At 34.9% G+C, this 14,387-nt stretch overlaps 2 protein-coding genes across 3 annotated transcripts in view; both read left to right on the top strand.

Annotated features, from left to right (window-relative positions):
- The first annotated feature begins 475 nt into the window (after positions 1 to 475).
- Positions 476 to 11,561, top strand: LOC139972063 (uncharacterized). The gene is made up of 11 exons (XM_071978964.1): positions 476 to 1,134; positions 1,771 to 1,788; positions 2,319 to 2,453; positions 6,824 to 6,945; positions 8,387 to 8,450; positions 8,779 to 8,814; positions 9,143 to 9,187; positions 9,894 to 9,947; positions 10,334 to 10,387; positions 10,767 to 10,820; positions 11,451 to 11,561. Exons 3-11 carry the CDS (start codon positions 2,385 to 2,387, stop codon positions 11,559 to 11,561), a joined length of 609 nt encoding a protein of 202 aa, XP_071835065.1. The 5' UTR covers positions 476 to 1,134; positions 1,771 to 1,788; positions 2,319 to 2,384.
- A 334-nt stretch (positions 11,562 to 11,895) lies between these two features.
- Positions 11,896 to 14,387, top strand: part of LOC139968718 (anoctamin-4-like) — a 36,020-nt gene continuing 33,528 nt past the window's right edge. Inside the window, exons 1-6 of one of the 2 annotated variants that reach the window (XM_071973031.1) lie at positions 11,896 to 11,943; positions 12,304 to 12,357; positions 13,017 to 13,067; positions 13,389 to 13,439; positions 13,773 to 13,808; positions 14,290 to 14,346. In XM_071973031.1, coding sequence (XP_071829132.1) covers positions 12,316 to 12,357; positions 13,017 to 13,067; positions 13,389 to 13,439; positions 13,773 to 13,808; positions 14,290 to 14,346 — 237 coding nt within the window. In that variant the 5' untranslated portion in view covers positions 11,896 to 11,943; positions 12,304 to 12,315. The remainder of the gene's footprint in view (positions 11,944 to 12,303; positions 12,358 to 13,016; positions 13,068 to 13,388; positions 13,440 to 13,772; positions 13,809 to 14,289; positions 14,347 to 14,387) is intronic. The other variant, XM_071973040.1, reaches the window with a different exon arrangement.

Here is a 14,387-nt window from a genome sequence, read left to right as displayed (position 1 = left end):
CAAACTAAAACTGAAGTCTGATGTTTTGTCCACAGACATTAACATGGGTGACCCGGAAAGCAGAAAGGTAAGTTGTGAGAAATATGAGAGGATTGGTCAACTGATTCTTCTTCTTTTTCTTCCCTTTTAGTTTGAACTGAAAATAAAAACACTTGACGCAATGAAGCCACAACTGGCTATATTTGGTTCAATATTGATATTCGGAGAACTATATTAGTACTGCACTTAAAGTTTTGTCTAATAAATGCATTCAACATGAATATTAAAAGAAACCCAGCAAGTATTAAGAGTAACTATCTAATCTCAATAAATGAACCACTTCTCAGTAATAAGTATTGACACCACAGTTAAACATGAATTTGAACAAAAAACCGACCGTGCATAAATTAAAGGATGAGTCTTGTTGTCTTTACTCTATAGCTTGATTTGCGTTTATGATAGATTATTAGTATAGAGGCAGAACAATGGCATGCCATTTGGAATTACGAATCTCAATTCCTGTTTCAGTCATGATTTGATGAGGAGTGTTATGGCCAGATAGTCAACATGTTATGGTATGCATTTGGGTTGTGCACGGGGGTTGATGGGAGCGGGCATGGGGGCAAGAAAAACTAAAGCTTTCCTCAGTTTAAATGTATAACGTACTGCTGCAAATAGCAGAAGTAATAAATACTTCATTGAACAGAAAAGTAACATCCTGCAGAATCCAACTTGGAAAACATATCTGTTCCAATTTTCATATGCAAATATTGCCAACTTGATAAACTGAACAATTGTTAATTAATGTACTATCTGTTACATCATTTACAGCTCAAGACAAAGTGAAGTCACTTAATTAAAGACTAATCAACAAGATGTTATACTTGAGCAATGTATTCATCCAAACTATAATAAACTATATCAGTATTCGAGTCGTATACAGGCTAAGCGTTACTACGTGTATGTATAATTGAAGTGATTGTTTTTAATACTTTTCAGTGCAATGCCAAGAGTATAAGATGCAGTTGTGGAACCAAAAAAATTGATTACGTCGTGGCTTTTCCATTGGAAAACGATGTAAACTATGAAACTCTGCCAAAAGTGGTACATTACTGTAAGATTATCGAGGGCAAGGGACTTGAAACAGAGGTGCAGGTAAGTGGAAAAAATTCTCACCGTTTCAAAAAGAAGCCGACCATTCGTTTGCATTATAGGTGAGAAGGCGACACATGTATACAAAGTTGCACGTGTACATATAGCAATGAAAGTAAAACCGTCTCTTACCCTACTCCTGCCCCTGACCCCCTTAATGACCGAAAAGAAAGTTGATCTCTATGTTACTGATGTGGCAACCCTGTACGCCCAATCACGCCATATAATTATGGTTATTGGAGATGTAGGTATGTATGTATGTATGTATGTATGTATGTACGTATATATATATATATATATATATATATATATATATATATATATATATATATATATATATATATTTGATGTTGCGGGTGTGGGATTATTTGAAAGGAAATCTTAAAAAAAGTAATGAAAACAAACACTAACGCCTATTGTTAACCATGATACGTAGCATCCCTTAAAGATATCTTATTTCGTATTTATAATAATATATTAACTTCATATGTTTTTTAATTTTATACGTCATACTAAAGTTGTACAATGTGTTACCCTAACCCATTTTGCCATCATATGGCTCTTTCCCCCGCTATATACCTTAATCAGTCTTTTATGCGTATCTTTCTTTTTCCTGTCTCGATGTCATCCGGGTAACAGATAGGGGGTCAAACAAAGGTAATATTTCTACTCAGGATTTCTTGCAACGTTTGTTATGTATGTATGTGTGTGTATGTATATGTATAGGTATGTATGTATAATACCATGGAAAAAAAGACAGTTTTTAACATATTTTTGACACTGAAATGGGGGAAGCAGTTACCCGTACTGCTCCCCACCCACCCCCCCCCCCCCTCTTGGCTACGTCCCTGAATGTAAGGCTACGAAAGAAAGAAAGAATGACTATATGTCAAAACGCTATCGATAGTGGCATTGACTAGCCTGGGCCCCAGAACAATGCAAACCTGTGGTCTAGTATTATGAAATACGGAGCATTCTGAGTTAAGGGGTTGTGTAGGGACCGTTCGGTGGGATCTGCCATCATTTGGCATCCCTGTAATTAATGCTCATATCAACCCTGCATGCGGTGCGTTTCGTGAACATTCCTAAGACAACTTGAGGTAGATCATGTCATTGTGTTTGACAATCCACTACTATCCGTATAGGAATAATCAGTTCACGTGGTTTCTTTGTCTCTTACACAAAAGGACGGTAAAGTGGTCTTCATAAAGATCCATGCTCCCTGGAAAACTCTTGCTCGTCATGCAGAACTGATGAAAATAAAAATGCCCATGAGTTGGCTACATAAACAGAAAAAACGTAAACCGACATTGTGGAATGAGGTAAGAGATGTTATGATATTTACGAGTATTCAGGGGGCGGCGATTTGTTTCAAATATGGGGGGCCGGGGGGACATTTGCTTGGGTGCAGGCGCGTAGCAACTGCATCCCCAAAATTGTTCGCGCGCTTCGTGATATTTTGTATATATACCAAATTTCATTACGGATGTGGTCCGTCTCATTGGCGCAGATCAGTCTTGGATAATGGTGGGGACGCGTATCTGTTCTCTGATACTATCTACCATTATCGTGGCGTACAAGAATTTTTTTGGGCAAATATACCTCCCAGATCGCCGGAAATAACACTTCCTAGACCCAATAATGCTCCAAAACCTCCTTAAATTTGAGATCTCATGGCTTAAAAATTTAAGTTGGGGGAAACACATGGGCGTCTGCAGAAAAACAAATCAGGGGACAAATAATCCAAGTAGCCTTTTGTATACGATGGGTCTGGGTCCTCTCCCAGAAAACAATTATTGACTGCGGCAAATTTGATTTCCTTCCAAAATTTAACAACTGTGGATAAATGTAATAAAGTGAGAACTGCTGCATGTCAACTTACATGTCATGTAAGTTGCATCTAAGCATATTTTTGAAATTATTAGCGATATCATAAAAAAAATATGCTCTTATAGCCACAAAAAAAAAACGATGCCACCAAATATTGGGGGGATATTAGATACTATATCCCCCACCTAAAATATTGGGGGTGTCCCCCGTCCCCCCCCCCCCCATGATCGCCGCCCATGCGAGTATTGGTTGTTTGTGTCCTTTTCAAACTCTCACAATGTATGTCATATGTTAGTAAAAGGTTTTCACTAATTTATGCAAGCATTGGTAGATTCAGCTGAATATTGAAGTAAATATAACAATATAAGTATCATATATGAGGCGAAGAGGTAAAATAGTCGAAGTTCAAACTCGATGGTTGTATGTATCGGCACGTGCTATCATATCATTATTGTCAGTGTATAGACTGAAAGGTAAATAAAATCTGTTTTTTTTTGGAGGGGGAGGGGGAGGGGAGGGGAGGGGAGGGGAGGGGGAGGGGAGGGGAGGGGAGGGAGGAGGGGGAGGGAGGGAGGGAGTAGGGGGAGTTGTATACATGTCAAATTAGCAAGTTTCTCAATCTGTTAAACAAATGTTGGAAATAGAACTTAACGTTTGCATGTTAATAACATGCATGTGTTGATATAAATGTCAATGTTCATGAGACCTATAAAGTAGCGTCAATAATCAAAGGCCATACAACACAATTTTCGGAGGAATCCTGTACTTGAGGTAGAGGATTCCTGCGAAAATTGGATTGCCTATTAGTGTCGCTGGCTAGATTTTGTTTTGTAAATTTGAGACAGTTCTCCATTTGAACTTGCTCGATTTTCTGTGGTTGAAGTTAATCAGAACCATGGCACACAATTTCACGCTTATGTTTTGGACGTTATGTACTATTTGTCAAATGGATAACGTATCTTTAACGAGGATTGCCGAAGTGAAAATTATGTTATTTCGTATATGGCAAGTACGTATAAATGTCTGCTACTGACACAAAACTAATTATATCAACTTCCTAAATTGGCGACAGTCAAATCATCAACTAACAGTGTGGAATATTATTTGTTGCCATATAAGTTTCACAGTTACGGTCAGTCAATGGAATGTCCCTTTAAAATGCATAACTGGAGACAACCAGCCCCCCCCCCCAAAAAAAAACCTTTTTTTGGGCTCATATACAAGCATTTTAGTACAAAAACAATACTGTAGTTACCCGTTAGTCGAAAGAGACAGTAATTTAGAGAAATTTGATGTCAAAGTTAGCAGATTCGCACTGACCAGAAACGTGATGCTTAAAATCTCATCAACGTACGGGTCACTAGGTGACGTAATTCTGCGACGTCTACCGCGAACGCGAAACAATAACAATGGACGTTCCATGTACTTCTCGTAAGAAAGTGAACCATTTATTAACTTCGCTATTCCAATAAACATGCAGCTACTAGAGAAAGAAATGCTTGTTAGAATTGTTCACACATTTGTTCACTCATTTTGGGTAGCAATACTTCAACTAAAAGTAGATTATGGTAAAAAAAACTGCCTAAAGGTCTAGTCATATTTTGTAAGATTTGCTGCTATTATAGGCCAGTATAAATACTGTGCCGTACGATATCGAGGTCTTGCCACAATTGAAATGCCTACCTTGTGAAATATGTCGACATCTCGGGTATTCATTCATTTGTTGTTGCAATTAATCAGTTTGCAGTTAGTTTCCAGTTAGTGGATGCAATATTAATCGAATCCACGAAATATAAAGCTATGGGTATGTCTCAGTCTCGCTGCCATAATGTATGGCTTTCAGAAGGTCACAACTCCACAAAAGCAGATACACAAAGCGAACGGAACACCACGGTAAAATAGATAGATAAATTTCATATTCCATAAGAGAGTTTGAAAAGTAAACAATTGAGAAAACTTACCGTCGCAGTACAACATAAACATGCCTACAATACATATCGTCAGTATGTGTTAGTGTGCATCACAAATTAAAGTTAGCTCCGTGCGTAGTGTCGTGTCATTGGTTCTGCTAAAGAGAACTAAGTCACACAGAGGGCCTATTGTACAGTGTACTCTTTTAAAATATGATATTTTTTTCCTGCACCTATGAGGTAAATCACGGCTGAAGATAAAAAATTGAAGATGCACATTAGAATAACGGGGAAATCGCGGCTAATGAGTTTAGGAATATATCAACATTAGGGAGACTTTACCTTGAGAGGGCCTCTGCGTAGACAATACTGCCTATAATACGTGTTTGTGTCGAACTGCGCTGAGCATATATAAACGTCTGCAGACGGTTATGGCAAGCCACGTGTGCAATAATTCGATACACCTAGTTTATCGCGGTTAAACTCCGTTTTTCGATCGATAAAATGAGTTTATCGACTGGATAACCGTGTTTTCGCGATAAACTGAGTTTATCCAGCGAAAAAAACAGAGTTGCTAAAAAAGCGATGTCTCTAAATCGACAATCTAAGTTTCTCGAGTCGATCAGTAACTCAATTTATCAGATTTTCTTGAGCAACTATCCTTTTCGATCAAGAAACATAGATCCAATTCGATAAACTCTGTTTATCGAGTGATAAAGTGAGTTTATCGATAAACACGGTTATCCATTCGATAAAGTGAGTTTATCGATCAAAAAACAGAGTTTAACGGCGATAAACTCGGTTTATAGAATCATTACACATGTGGCTTGCCATGGACGGTGGGAAACCCCGGGAGCGAGAAAGTCTTTGCGGGTGCTACTTCCAAATTAATCCAAGGCCTGCGACCTTTATCGTCGATTTGATGACTGGGAAACGTAAAGAAACTTAAATTTCGGTTTCAAAAGTGTTTTGCAACCTCCTACTACACAAATCGTTGCCATTTTGATTTTAACAGTACGACAGAGTGTCTTATTGGCGTAGTGTTAGTGCTGAAGTGAATAGCTTGATCGAAATTTTTCCTCAACGGACTCCGCACATGTACGTCACCGGGTGACCTGCAGTACCGTGAGCGCTTAGGAATTTTTGCGAAAAGAGCAAATTCCTTGTCCAAAAGTGCTAAGTTTGATCAAGTTTTACCGAGTCCGAAAAGAAAATAATACAATGTGCCATGCACGCATCGATGTAAAGGTACCAATATGAATATTCAATGTAACATAAATTTGAACGGATTAGAGGATGTCGAAAAACCACCAGCTATGCATTTTAAAGATGGCCGTTTCAAACTAACACAGGACAACCGTCCAAGTTGCTGTCAACAATCATGAGGGCCAAATAAAGTTTTTTCTTCCTTTTTCTTTTCTTTTGTGGTGAATAAGTTTTCGATTATTTGTTTAATTAAGCATATGTCTACAGATATTTCCGAGTTTTCACTTTCCAGAACATCCTATGGCTATTATTTACTTAAAATCCATTTGAGCAATTGCAGAACACGGTGTTGTCTGTTTCCTTTTTAAATATCACGTAATATAAACAGTGCATATACACTTAAACATTCCACTAGAACAATGTGAAAATCAAAAGCTACAGTCTACGGTATTACAGTAAGAGGTACATAGCCGTAGCGCAGTAAAAGCACAACAAACCAACACCAACACACACGCACCCATATATATCGTTGGGCTTTTGCTCATTCATTTTGTGTTCACATTGCAGCCACTCGCGAACGAGTTGCGATTGTTCCCTCCTAAAGGTTACGGCTATTGACATGTAAACGTTCGTCCTACTTGCAAAGTGTCTGTTGTAACTCGGACTCCATGCATATAACACATTTTTTTGCGATGCTCTTTTAATGCGTTAATTGTGATAAATACTATTTATTTGGTTTATCCCAGCCATCGCTTATCTCGAGTTGGATTAGGAGAAAAATTCCAGACCCATTTGCATTCAACAAAGACATCGTCCAGCCAAAGAGCAAATATGATAATTTTGCTTTTGAAATGGAGAAAGAAAAACTGTAAGTATGATGACGACGAAATTGAGTTCAGCCAGTTCAATCCACTCACAAAATTGATTCAGACTAATTAATCCTGTCTGGCTCCTGTCTGGCTTAAATCAATAAGGTTTATCTTTTGTTTAATTTAATCAACCAGCCCCTGACCTTTATCACTTCCATTAACACACAAAGCACGCACCCACGCATGTACTACATCTTCTTCAGTATGATAATGCATCGTCTGGTATATATATATATCTATATCTATATCTATGTCTATATCTATATATATGTATATATTTATGTCTATGTCTATATCTATATATATAAGAGTGATAAAGGTCAGGGGCTGGTTGATATCGGTAAATTAAACAAAAGATAAACATTATTGATTTAAGCCGGACAGGATTAATTAGTCTGATTAATATTGTGAGTGGATTGAACTGGCGGGAACTCGATATATATATATATATATATATATATATATAAATATATATATATAAATATATATACATATAAATATATATATATATATATAAATATATATATATATATATATATATATATATATATATATATATATATATATATATATATATATATATATAGGTTTTAGAAATGTAATACACGTTATGTTTTTTAATTAGCTGTAAAACTTTTTTATAAAACATAAAATATATAAAGTAAGCGCGTCTAGCGCAATATATGGAAATCCAGCAAAGGTAAGTTAAACTATACATTCATCGTTAGTCAATGTAGTTATTTTAGTTACTTGTAAAATTGAGCCCGTAAAACTACTCTTCTGTTACGTCTCGAATCTCCGAAAGGAATATTTGTTTATATTTGGAATACGAGGGTGCAGTGCGAGGCACACTCAGACAAGAACGGAGCGAGAAATTACGAGGTTTACGATAGACCCAGGAATTTTTCACCTTTAAATACACATAGCTTTAACAACTTTTCTGAGACTTAAACAAATTGTAACAAGCCAAGTCTCTCTAACTTCAAGACAAACTATCTCTAACTGACTACCATAACTGATCTTATTGGGATTTTAATACTAATACGCTTTTATTTATATTAATGGTGGACTTTACTCATTATTGTTTCCGGAAGATTTCCAAGTAGGCTATCTGGAAACAACTCACAGTCTTAGAATGTCACATGTTTAACTTCCGAAATGCGAGTCTCTTCCTTATATGGTCATTTGTTGTCTTTCAGGAGAATTGCCAACACTTGTATTGTGCTTATATACCTTCCTGGAAACAATAACCGGACATGCATGTTGAACCTCTGTTTACCTTAACTAACGCCATTTTGAATACCTGATTACATTTAGTCGAAGTGCATTGACTACTCGGTGAACTCAAGCTTCGTTAGTAAAGCCTGACTTTGATCAATTTATGTTTTCAGTTCATTTCCTAAGCTTTCTATCGTTGGTTCTGGTTTATATTTGCTACAGCTTTACTGAGATAAGTGAGAAATGCAAGGAAGAGTACTTCTCAAATGCTACACGGAGTAGGATTGTGAGTATATATCGCAATCAAACTTGTAAACCTTTATTCGAACTTTAACCTGTAACAATGAAAGGAACAATTCATACGAATTATACGTTAGCTAAATGTGCAATGTTTCAGGTAAAATTCCTCTAATATTGTTGAGTGCCATAGTAAATTAGTTTTGACTCTGTACAGTAATCATATTTAATTGAAAGAAAAGTTAACGAAGATGAATCGGGATCATCTGAATTTCATCGTTACACTGCAAAGCAGGACATTCCTTGGCTTTTTCAAATCATATGTTTACAGCTAACCTTGCACGTTTTTTTTTCTGATGAATTTTGTATACAAACAGGTTCATGAAATTTTAGACAACGATCAAATTACGACTGTGAGTTCTTAATAATATCAATACTATTTCAATTTATTTAAAAATCGTTACAATGAAGGAACTATTCATAGTTATTATTCATTACCTAAACGTTCAATAAAATACTGGCCTGTTTCAGGTGCAATCGACTACCCGGTTAGAGCTCATTTTCTGTCATGATCTTGAGTGTAATAGTAAGATAGTTGGCCTCCGTACAGTAATCATATCTTCATTTTGTCATGAAAAAGCAAGAAATTGTGTTTTTTTTTCAAACCATGTGTTTAAACTTTTTGTCGGTTTACAGCTTATCATTACTTACATGTTTCTGATATGACTTTTCATCTAACAGTTTCCTGGAAGTTCAGAGAATGAATATGACGGCGTACGCAGTGTTGTAAGTGCTTACTTAAATGCATATTTTAAACTTCGAATATGTAAATTGTGAATTTTGGAGAATAAACGCTATATACCGACGAAGACCAAAGTAGGACTGTGAGTATTTATTACTATCTAAATTTTACCCTTTTGTGACATAAACAAATCATGAAATTCCTCAAAATTACTTTTCAAAGTAACTGTTTACATTTCCTTGTCCATTGTTTTGCTGTATATACTTTAGTCGCATTGTATCTTACAAGTTGTGACTTTTGATACTGATGGGTTCATCAAATTTTGAAGACAAAACACATTACTGATAAACTCCTTCGCAGAATTTTAAGTGCTTATTTTGGACTTCTTTTTACCCGTTTGGATATAAAATTGTTACACTGAAAGTAATAATTTATGTTATACCTTAGCTTATCTTAAAGTAAAATATAAAAATGTTTCAGGTAAAATCGACTAGTTAGATAGATTTCATTCCTGTTATATTTTCGGATGACTTAGGAAATTAGTTTTACTCTGTACAATAATTATCTTAAATTGAAAGAAGGGTTTTCAAAGATACAATCGAGATATTCGGAACCTCATATTCGGAACCTCGTGTCATTGAAACCGCAAATTCCTAAAATCTGCTTTTTCAACTTAGTGTTTAAATTTCTTGTCGGTTTCCTGCTTATCATGTACATGCATGTTTATTTTATGACTATTTGTACTTACAGGTTCATCAAATCATGAAGAAAAAGCGCTGTACAGATGCAGACCTACGCAAGATTGTAAGTGCTTATTTTAGTCTATTTTAACCCTTTTGAATTTAAAACCGTTATAATGAAAGGAATAATTTATAAGTGTTACACCTACACCTAAGCTTATAGTTTATTAAATGGGTGAAATGTTTCAGGTAAAATCGACTCCTTAGATATATTTCATTTCTGTCATGTGTTCGGGTGACATAGAAAATTAGTTTTGCTCTGTACAGGAATTATCTTTAATTGAAAGAAAGATATTAAAGATACAATCGAGATATTTGGAACCTCATCGTGTAATTGAAAATCAGCAAATTCCTTCAATTTGCTTTTACAAACTAACTGTTTAAATTTCTTGTCGGTTTCCTGCTTATCATGTACATGCATGTTTCTTTTATGACTATTTGTACTATCAGGTTCATCAAATTATGAAGCAAAAAAGCTGTACAGTTGAAGATCTACGCAGGAGTGTAAGTGCTTATTTTAGTCTATTTTAACCCTTTTGCATTTAAAGTTGTTACAATGAAAGGAATAAGTTATACGTGTTACACCTACGCTTATCGTTCAGTAATGACTTGAAATGTTTCAGGTAAAATCGACTACTTAGATAAAATTCATTCCTGTCATGGGTTCGGCTGACATAGAAAATTAGTTTTACCCTGTACAATAATTATCTTTAATTGCAAGAAGGTTATTAAAAATAAATCGAGATATTCGAAATCTAATCGTGTCATTGAAGATCAGCAAATTCCTTTAATTTGCTTTTTAAACTAACTTTTACATTTCTTGTCGGTTTCCTGCTTATCTATTACACATGTGTGTTTCTTTTATGACTATTTGTACTAACAGGTTCATCAAATTATGGAGAAAAAACTCTGTACAGATGAAGACCTACGCAGGATTGTAAGTCCTATTTTAAAATCGCTACAATGAAAGAATAATTTATAAGTATTACACCTACACCTTAGCTTATCGTTTTGTAATAGCGTGAAATGTTTCAGGTAAAATCGACTACTTAGATATATTTCATTCCTGTCATGTGTTCGGGTGCCATAGAAAATTAGTTTTGCTCTGTACAGGAATTATTTTTAATTGAAAAAAAAAGTTATCAAAGATAAAATCGAGATACTCGGAACCTCATCGTGTAATTGAAAATCAGCAAATTCAAAACATCTGCTTTTTCAAACTAACTGTTTACATTTCTTGTCGGTTTCCTGCTCATCATAGATCATAGATCTGTATGTTGAGGTACATGAAGCAGCTTTAGTCGATGACGGTTGGCAAACACTTCGAGTTTTCACTTGAGACGTGATTTTATTAAAATGGGGTAACTGTCTGGAGACGCTTCTCCTCTTTACTTTAAAAAGAAATACATTTCAGACACTTCGCGGAGCCCGGGATAATAGGAAACTCATCGAAGCATTGAAAATCAGGAAATTCTTTTGCATTTTCAAATCAAGTGTTACATTTTCTGTCGGTTTTCTGCTAAGCTTGCACGTTTTTTTTTTCCTGATGACTTTTGTATACTTACAGGTTCATGAAATTTTAGACAAAGAACAAATTACCACTGTGAGTTACTATAAACATCAAATGTTTACCATTTTCGCATTTAATGATGTTACAATGAAAGGAATCATTCATTAGCTAATCGTTCAGTAAAATACTGCAATGTTTCAGGTGTAATCGACTACCCAGATATATTTCATTTCATGTCCACAGATACTCATACCTAGTACAGTAACTACTTGTGCCACTTGTAACACATGTTACCGTGTTACGAACACGTAGTAATACCTACTGATGCACGGTTGAGGGACATGAACAGTAGTTGCTGTACCAGCCATGGGTATCGGCTGTCCTTTCATGTTGTTGAGTGCAACAGTAACCATGTAATAACCATGTGTTTAGACTTTTTGTCGGTTTACTGCTTATCATTACTTGCATGTTCCTGATGTGACTTTTTATCTGACAGGTTACAGAAAACTTCGAGGAAAAACTTCTCAGATATGACTGCGTTAAAAATATTGTAAGTGCTTATTTTAATGCATATTTTAAACTTTAAAAATGTAAATTGTGAAATTATGGAGAATGAGCGCTATACCAATGAAGACTAAATTAGTACGATTGTGAGTATTTATTACTATCCAATTTTTACCCCTTTGTAACATAAAACAAATCATGAAATTCCTTAAAATTATTATTAATTATTTTTTAAATAAAAGAAAGTTAATGAAGATAAATCGAGATGTTTGGAACCTCATTGTGTCATTGAAGATCAGCAAATTCCTTAAATCTGCTTTTTCAAACTAACTTTTTACATTTTTGTTCGTTTTCATGCTTATCATTTATACATGCTTGTTTCTTTTATAACTATTTGTACTAACAGGTTCGTGAAATTATGAAGAAAAAACGCTGTTCAGATGAAGACCTACGCAGGATTGTAAGTGCCTATTTTAGTCTATTTTAACCCTTTTGCATTTAAAATCGTTACAATGAAAGGAATAATTTATAAGTATTACACCTTAGCTTATCGTTTAGTAATAGCTTGAAATGTTTCAGGTAAAATCGACTTCTTAGATATATTTCATTCCTGTCATGTGTTCGGGTGCCATAAAAAATAAGTTTTGCTCTGTACAGGAATTATCTTTAATTGAAAATGTTATCAAAGATAAAATTGAGATACTCGAAACTTCATCGTGTAATTGAAAATCAGCAAATTCCTTAAATTTGCTATTTCAAGCTAACTGTTTACATTTCTTGTCGGTTTCCTGCTCATCATAGATCATAGATCTGTATGTTGAGGTAGATGAAGCAGCTTTAGTCGATGACGGTTTGCAAACACTTCGAGTTTTCACTTGAGACGTGATTTTATTAAAATGGGGTAACTGTCTGGAAACGCTTTTCCACTTTACTTTAAAACACGAATACATATCAGACACTTCGCGGAGCCTTCATCTTTAGCCTGGGATAATCGGAAACTCATCGTGTCATTGAAAATCAGGAAATTCTTTTGCATTTTCAAATCAAGTGTTTACATTCCCTGTCGGTTTTCTGCTAATCTTGCACTTTGTTTTCCTGATAACTTTTGTATACTTACAGGTTCATGAAATTTTAGACAACGATCCTTTGATCGATGAAGATCTTACGACTGTGAGTTTTTAATAACATCAAATGTTTACTTTTTTTGTTTTTGAAATTGTCAAAATGAAAGGAATTACCGTATTCATTAGCTAATCGTTCAGTTAAATACTGCCATGTTTCAGGTGTAATTGACTACCCAGGTAGATCTCATTTTCCGTCATGTTGTTGATTGCAATAATAAATAGTTACCTCTGTACAGTAATCATATTTTCATCGTGTCATTGAAAATCACGAACTTTCTTTTCATTATCAAATCATGTGTTTACATTCTCTGTCTGTTTTCTGCTCTATTATTGTACGTTTTTTTCTTATGACTTTGTATACAAACAGGTACATGGAATTTTAGAGAACGATGATTTCATCGATCTAGATCTTACGACTGTGAGTTCTTATTAACATCAGATAATTACCATTTTGTTATTTGAAATAGTCACAATGAAAGGAATTATTCAAAAGGATTATTCATTAGGCTAATCGTTCAGTAAAATACTGCCATGTTTTAGGTGTAATGGACTACCCAGATAGATCTCGATTCCCGTCATGTTGTTGAGTGCAATAATAAAATAGTTTTCCTCTGTACAGTAATCATATTTTCATCGTGTCATTGAAAATCAGGAAATTCCTTTTCATTATCAAATCATGTGTTTACATTCTCTGTCGGTTTCCTGCTATATTTGTGCACGTTTTTTTTTTTATGATGACTTTTGTATACAGTTTCAGGAAATTTTAGACAACGAAAAAATTACCACTGTGAGTGCTTATTAACATCAAATTTCTACAATTTTTGCATTTTAGGTTGTAACAATGAAAGGAATAATGTATGAGTATTATTCATTAGCTAATCGTTCAGTTACATAATTTCATTTTTCAAGTGTAATCTACTACCCAGATAGATCTCATCTCCTGTCCACCCGATACTCATCGCTAGTACAGTAACTACTGATGCCACTTGTAACACATGTTACCGTGTTACGAACACAAAGTAGTTGTGACTGTTGCGTGGTTAAGGGACATGAATAGCAGTTGCTGTAACAGCTATGAGTATCGGCTGTCCCGTCATGTTGTTGAATGCAATAGTAGGATAGTTGTACTCTGTACAGTAATCATATTTTCATTTTGTCATTAAAAAGCAAGAAATTGTGTTTGTTTCTCAAACCGTGTGTTTAAACTTCTTGTTGGTTTACTGCTTATTATTACTTGCATGTTTCAAACATGACTTTTCATCTCACAGGTTCATGAAAGTTTGGACAAGAAACTCCTCAAAAATGACGGCATAAGCAGTATTATTGTAAGTGCTTTTTTAAATGCATATTTTAAAATTTAAAAATT

Source organism: Apostichopus japonicus, chromosome 1, assembly GCF_037975245.1.
Source record: "Apostichopus japonicus isolate 1M-3 chromosome 1, ASM3797524v1, whole genome shotgun sequence".
Lineage (NCBI taxonomy): Eukaryota > Metazoa > Echinodermata > Holothuroidea > Aspidochirotida > Stichopodidae > Apostichopus > Apostichopus japonicus.
The sequence above is the reverse complement of the archived record's forward strand: the minus strand, read 5'-3'. Positions and strand labels throughout refer to the sequence as shown.

What these genes read in the sequence shown, in the direction of transcription:
- LOC139972063 (XM_071978964.1), top strand. Translation starts at nt 2,385, where the DNA reads ATGAAAATAAAAATGCCCATGAGTTGGCTACATAAACAGAAAAAACGT. An exon ending in AACCGACATTGTGGAATGAG is followed by an intron (nt 2,454 to 6,823) that starts GTAAGAGATGTT and finishes GGTTTATCCCAG; the next exon opens with CCATCGCTTATCTCGAGTTG. An exon ending in ATGCAGACCTACGCAAGATT is followed by an intron (nt 9,948 to 10,333) that starts GTAAGTGCTTAT and finishes TTGTACTATCAG; the next exon opens with GTTCATCAAATTATGAAGCA.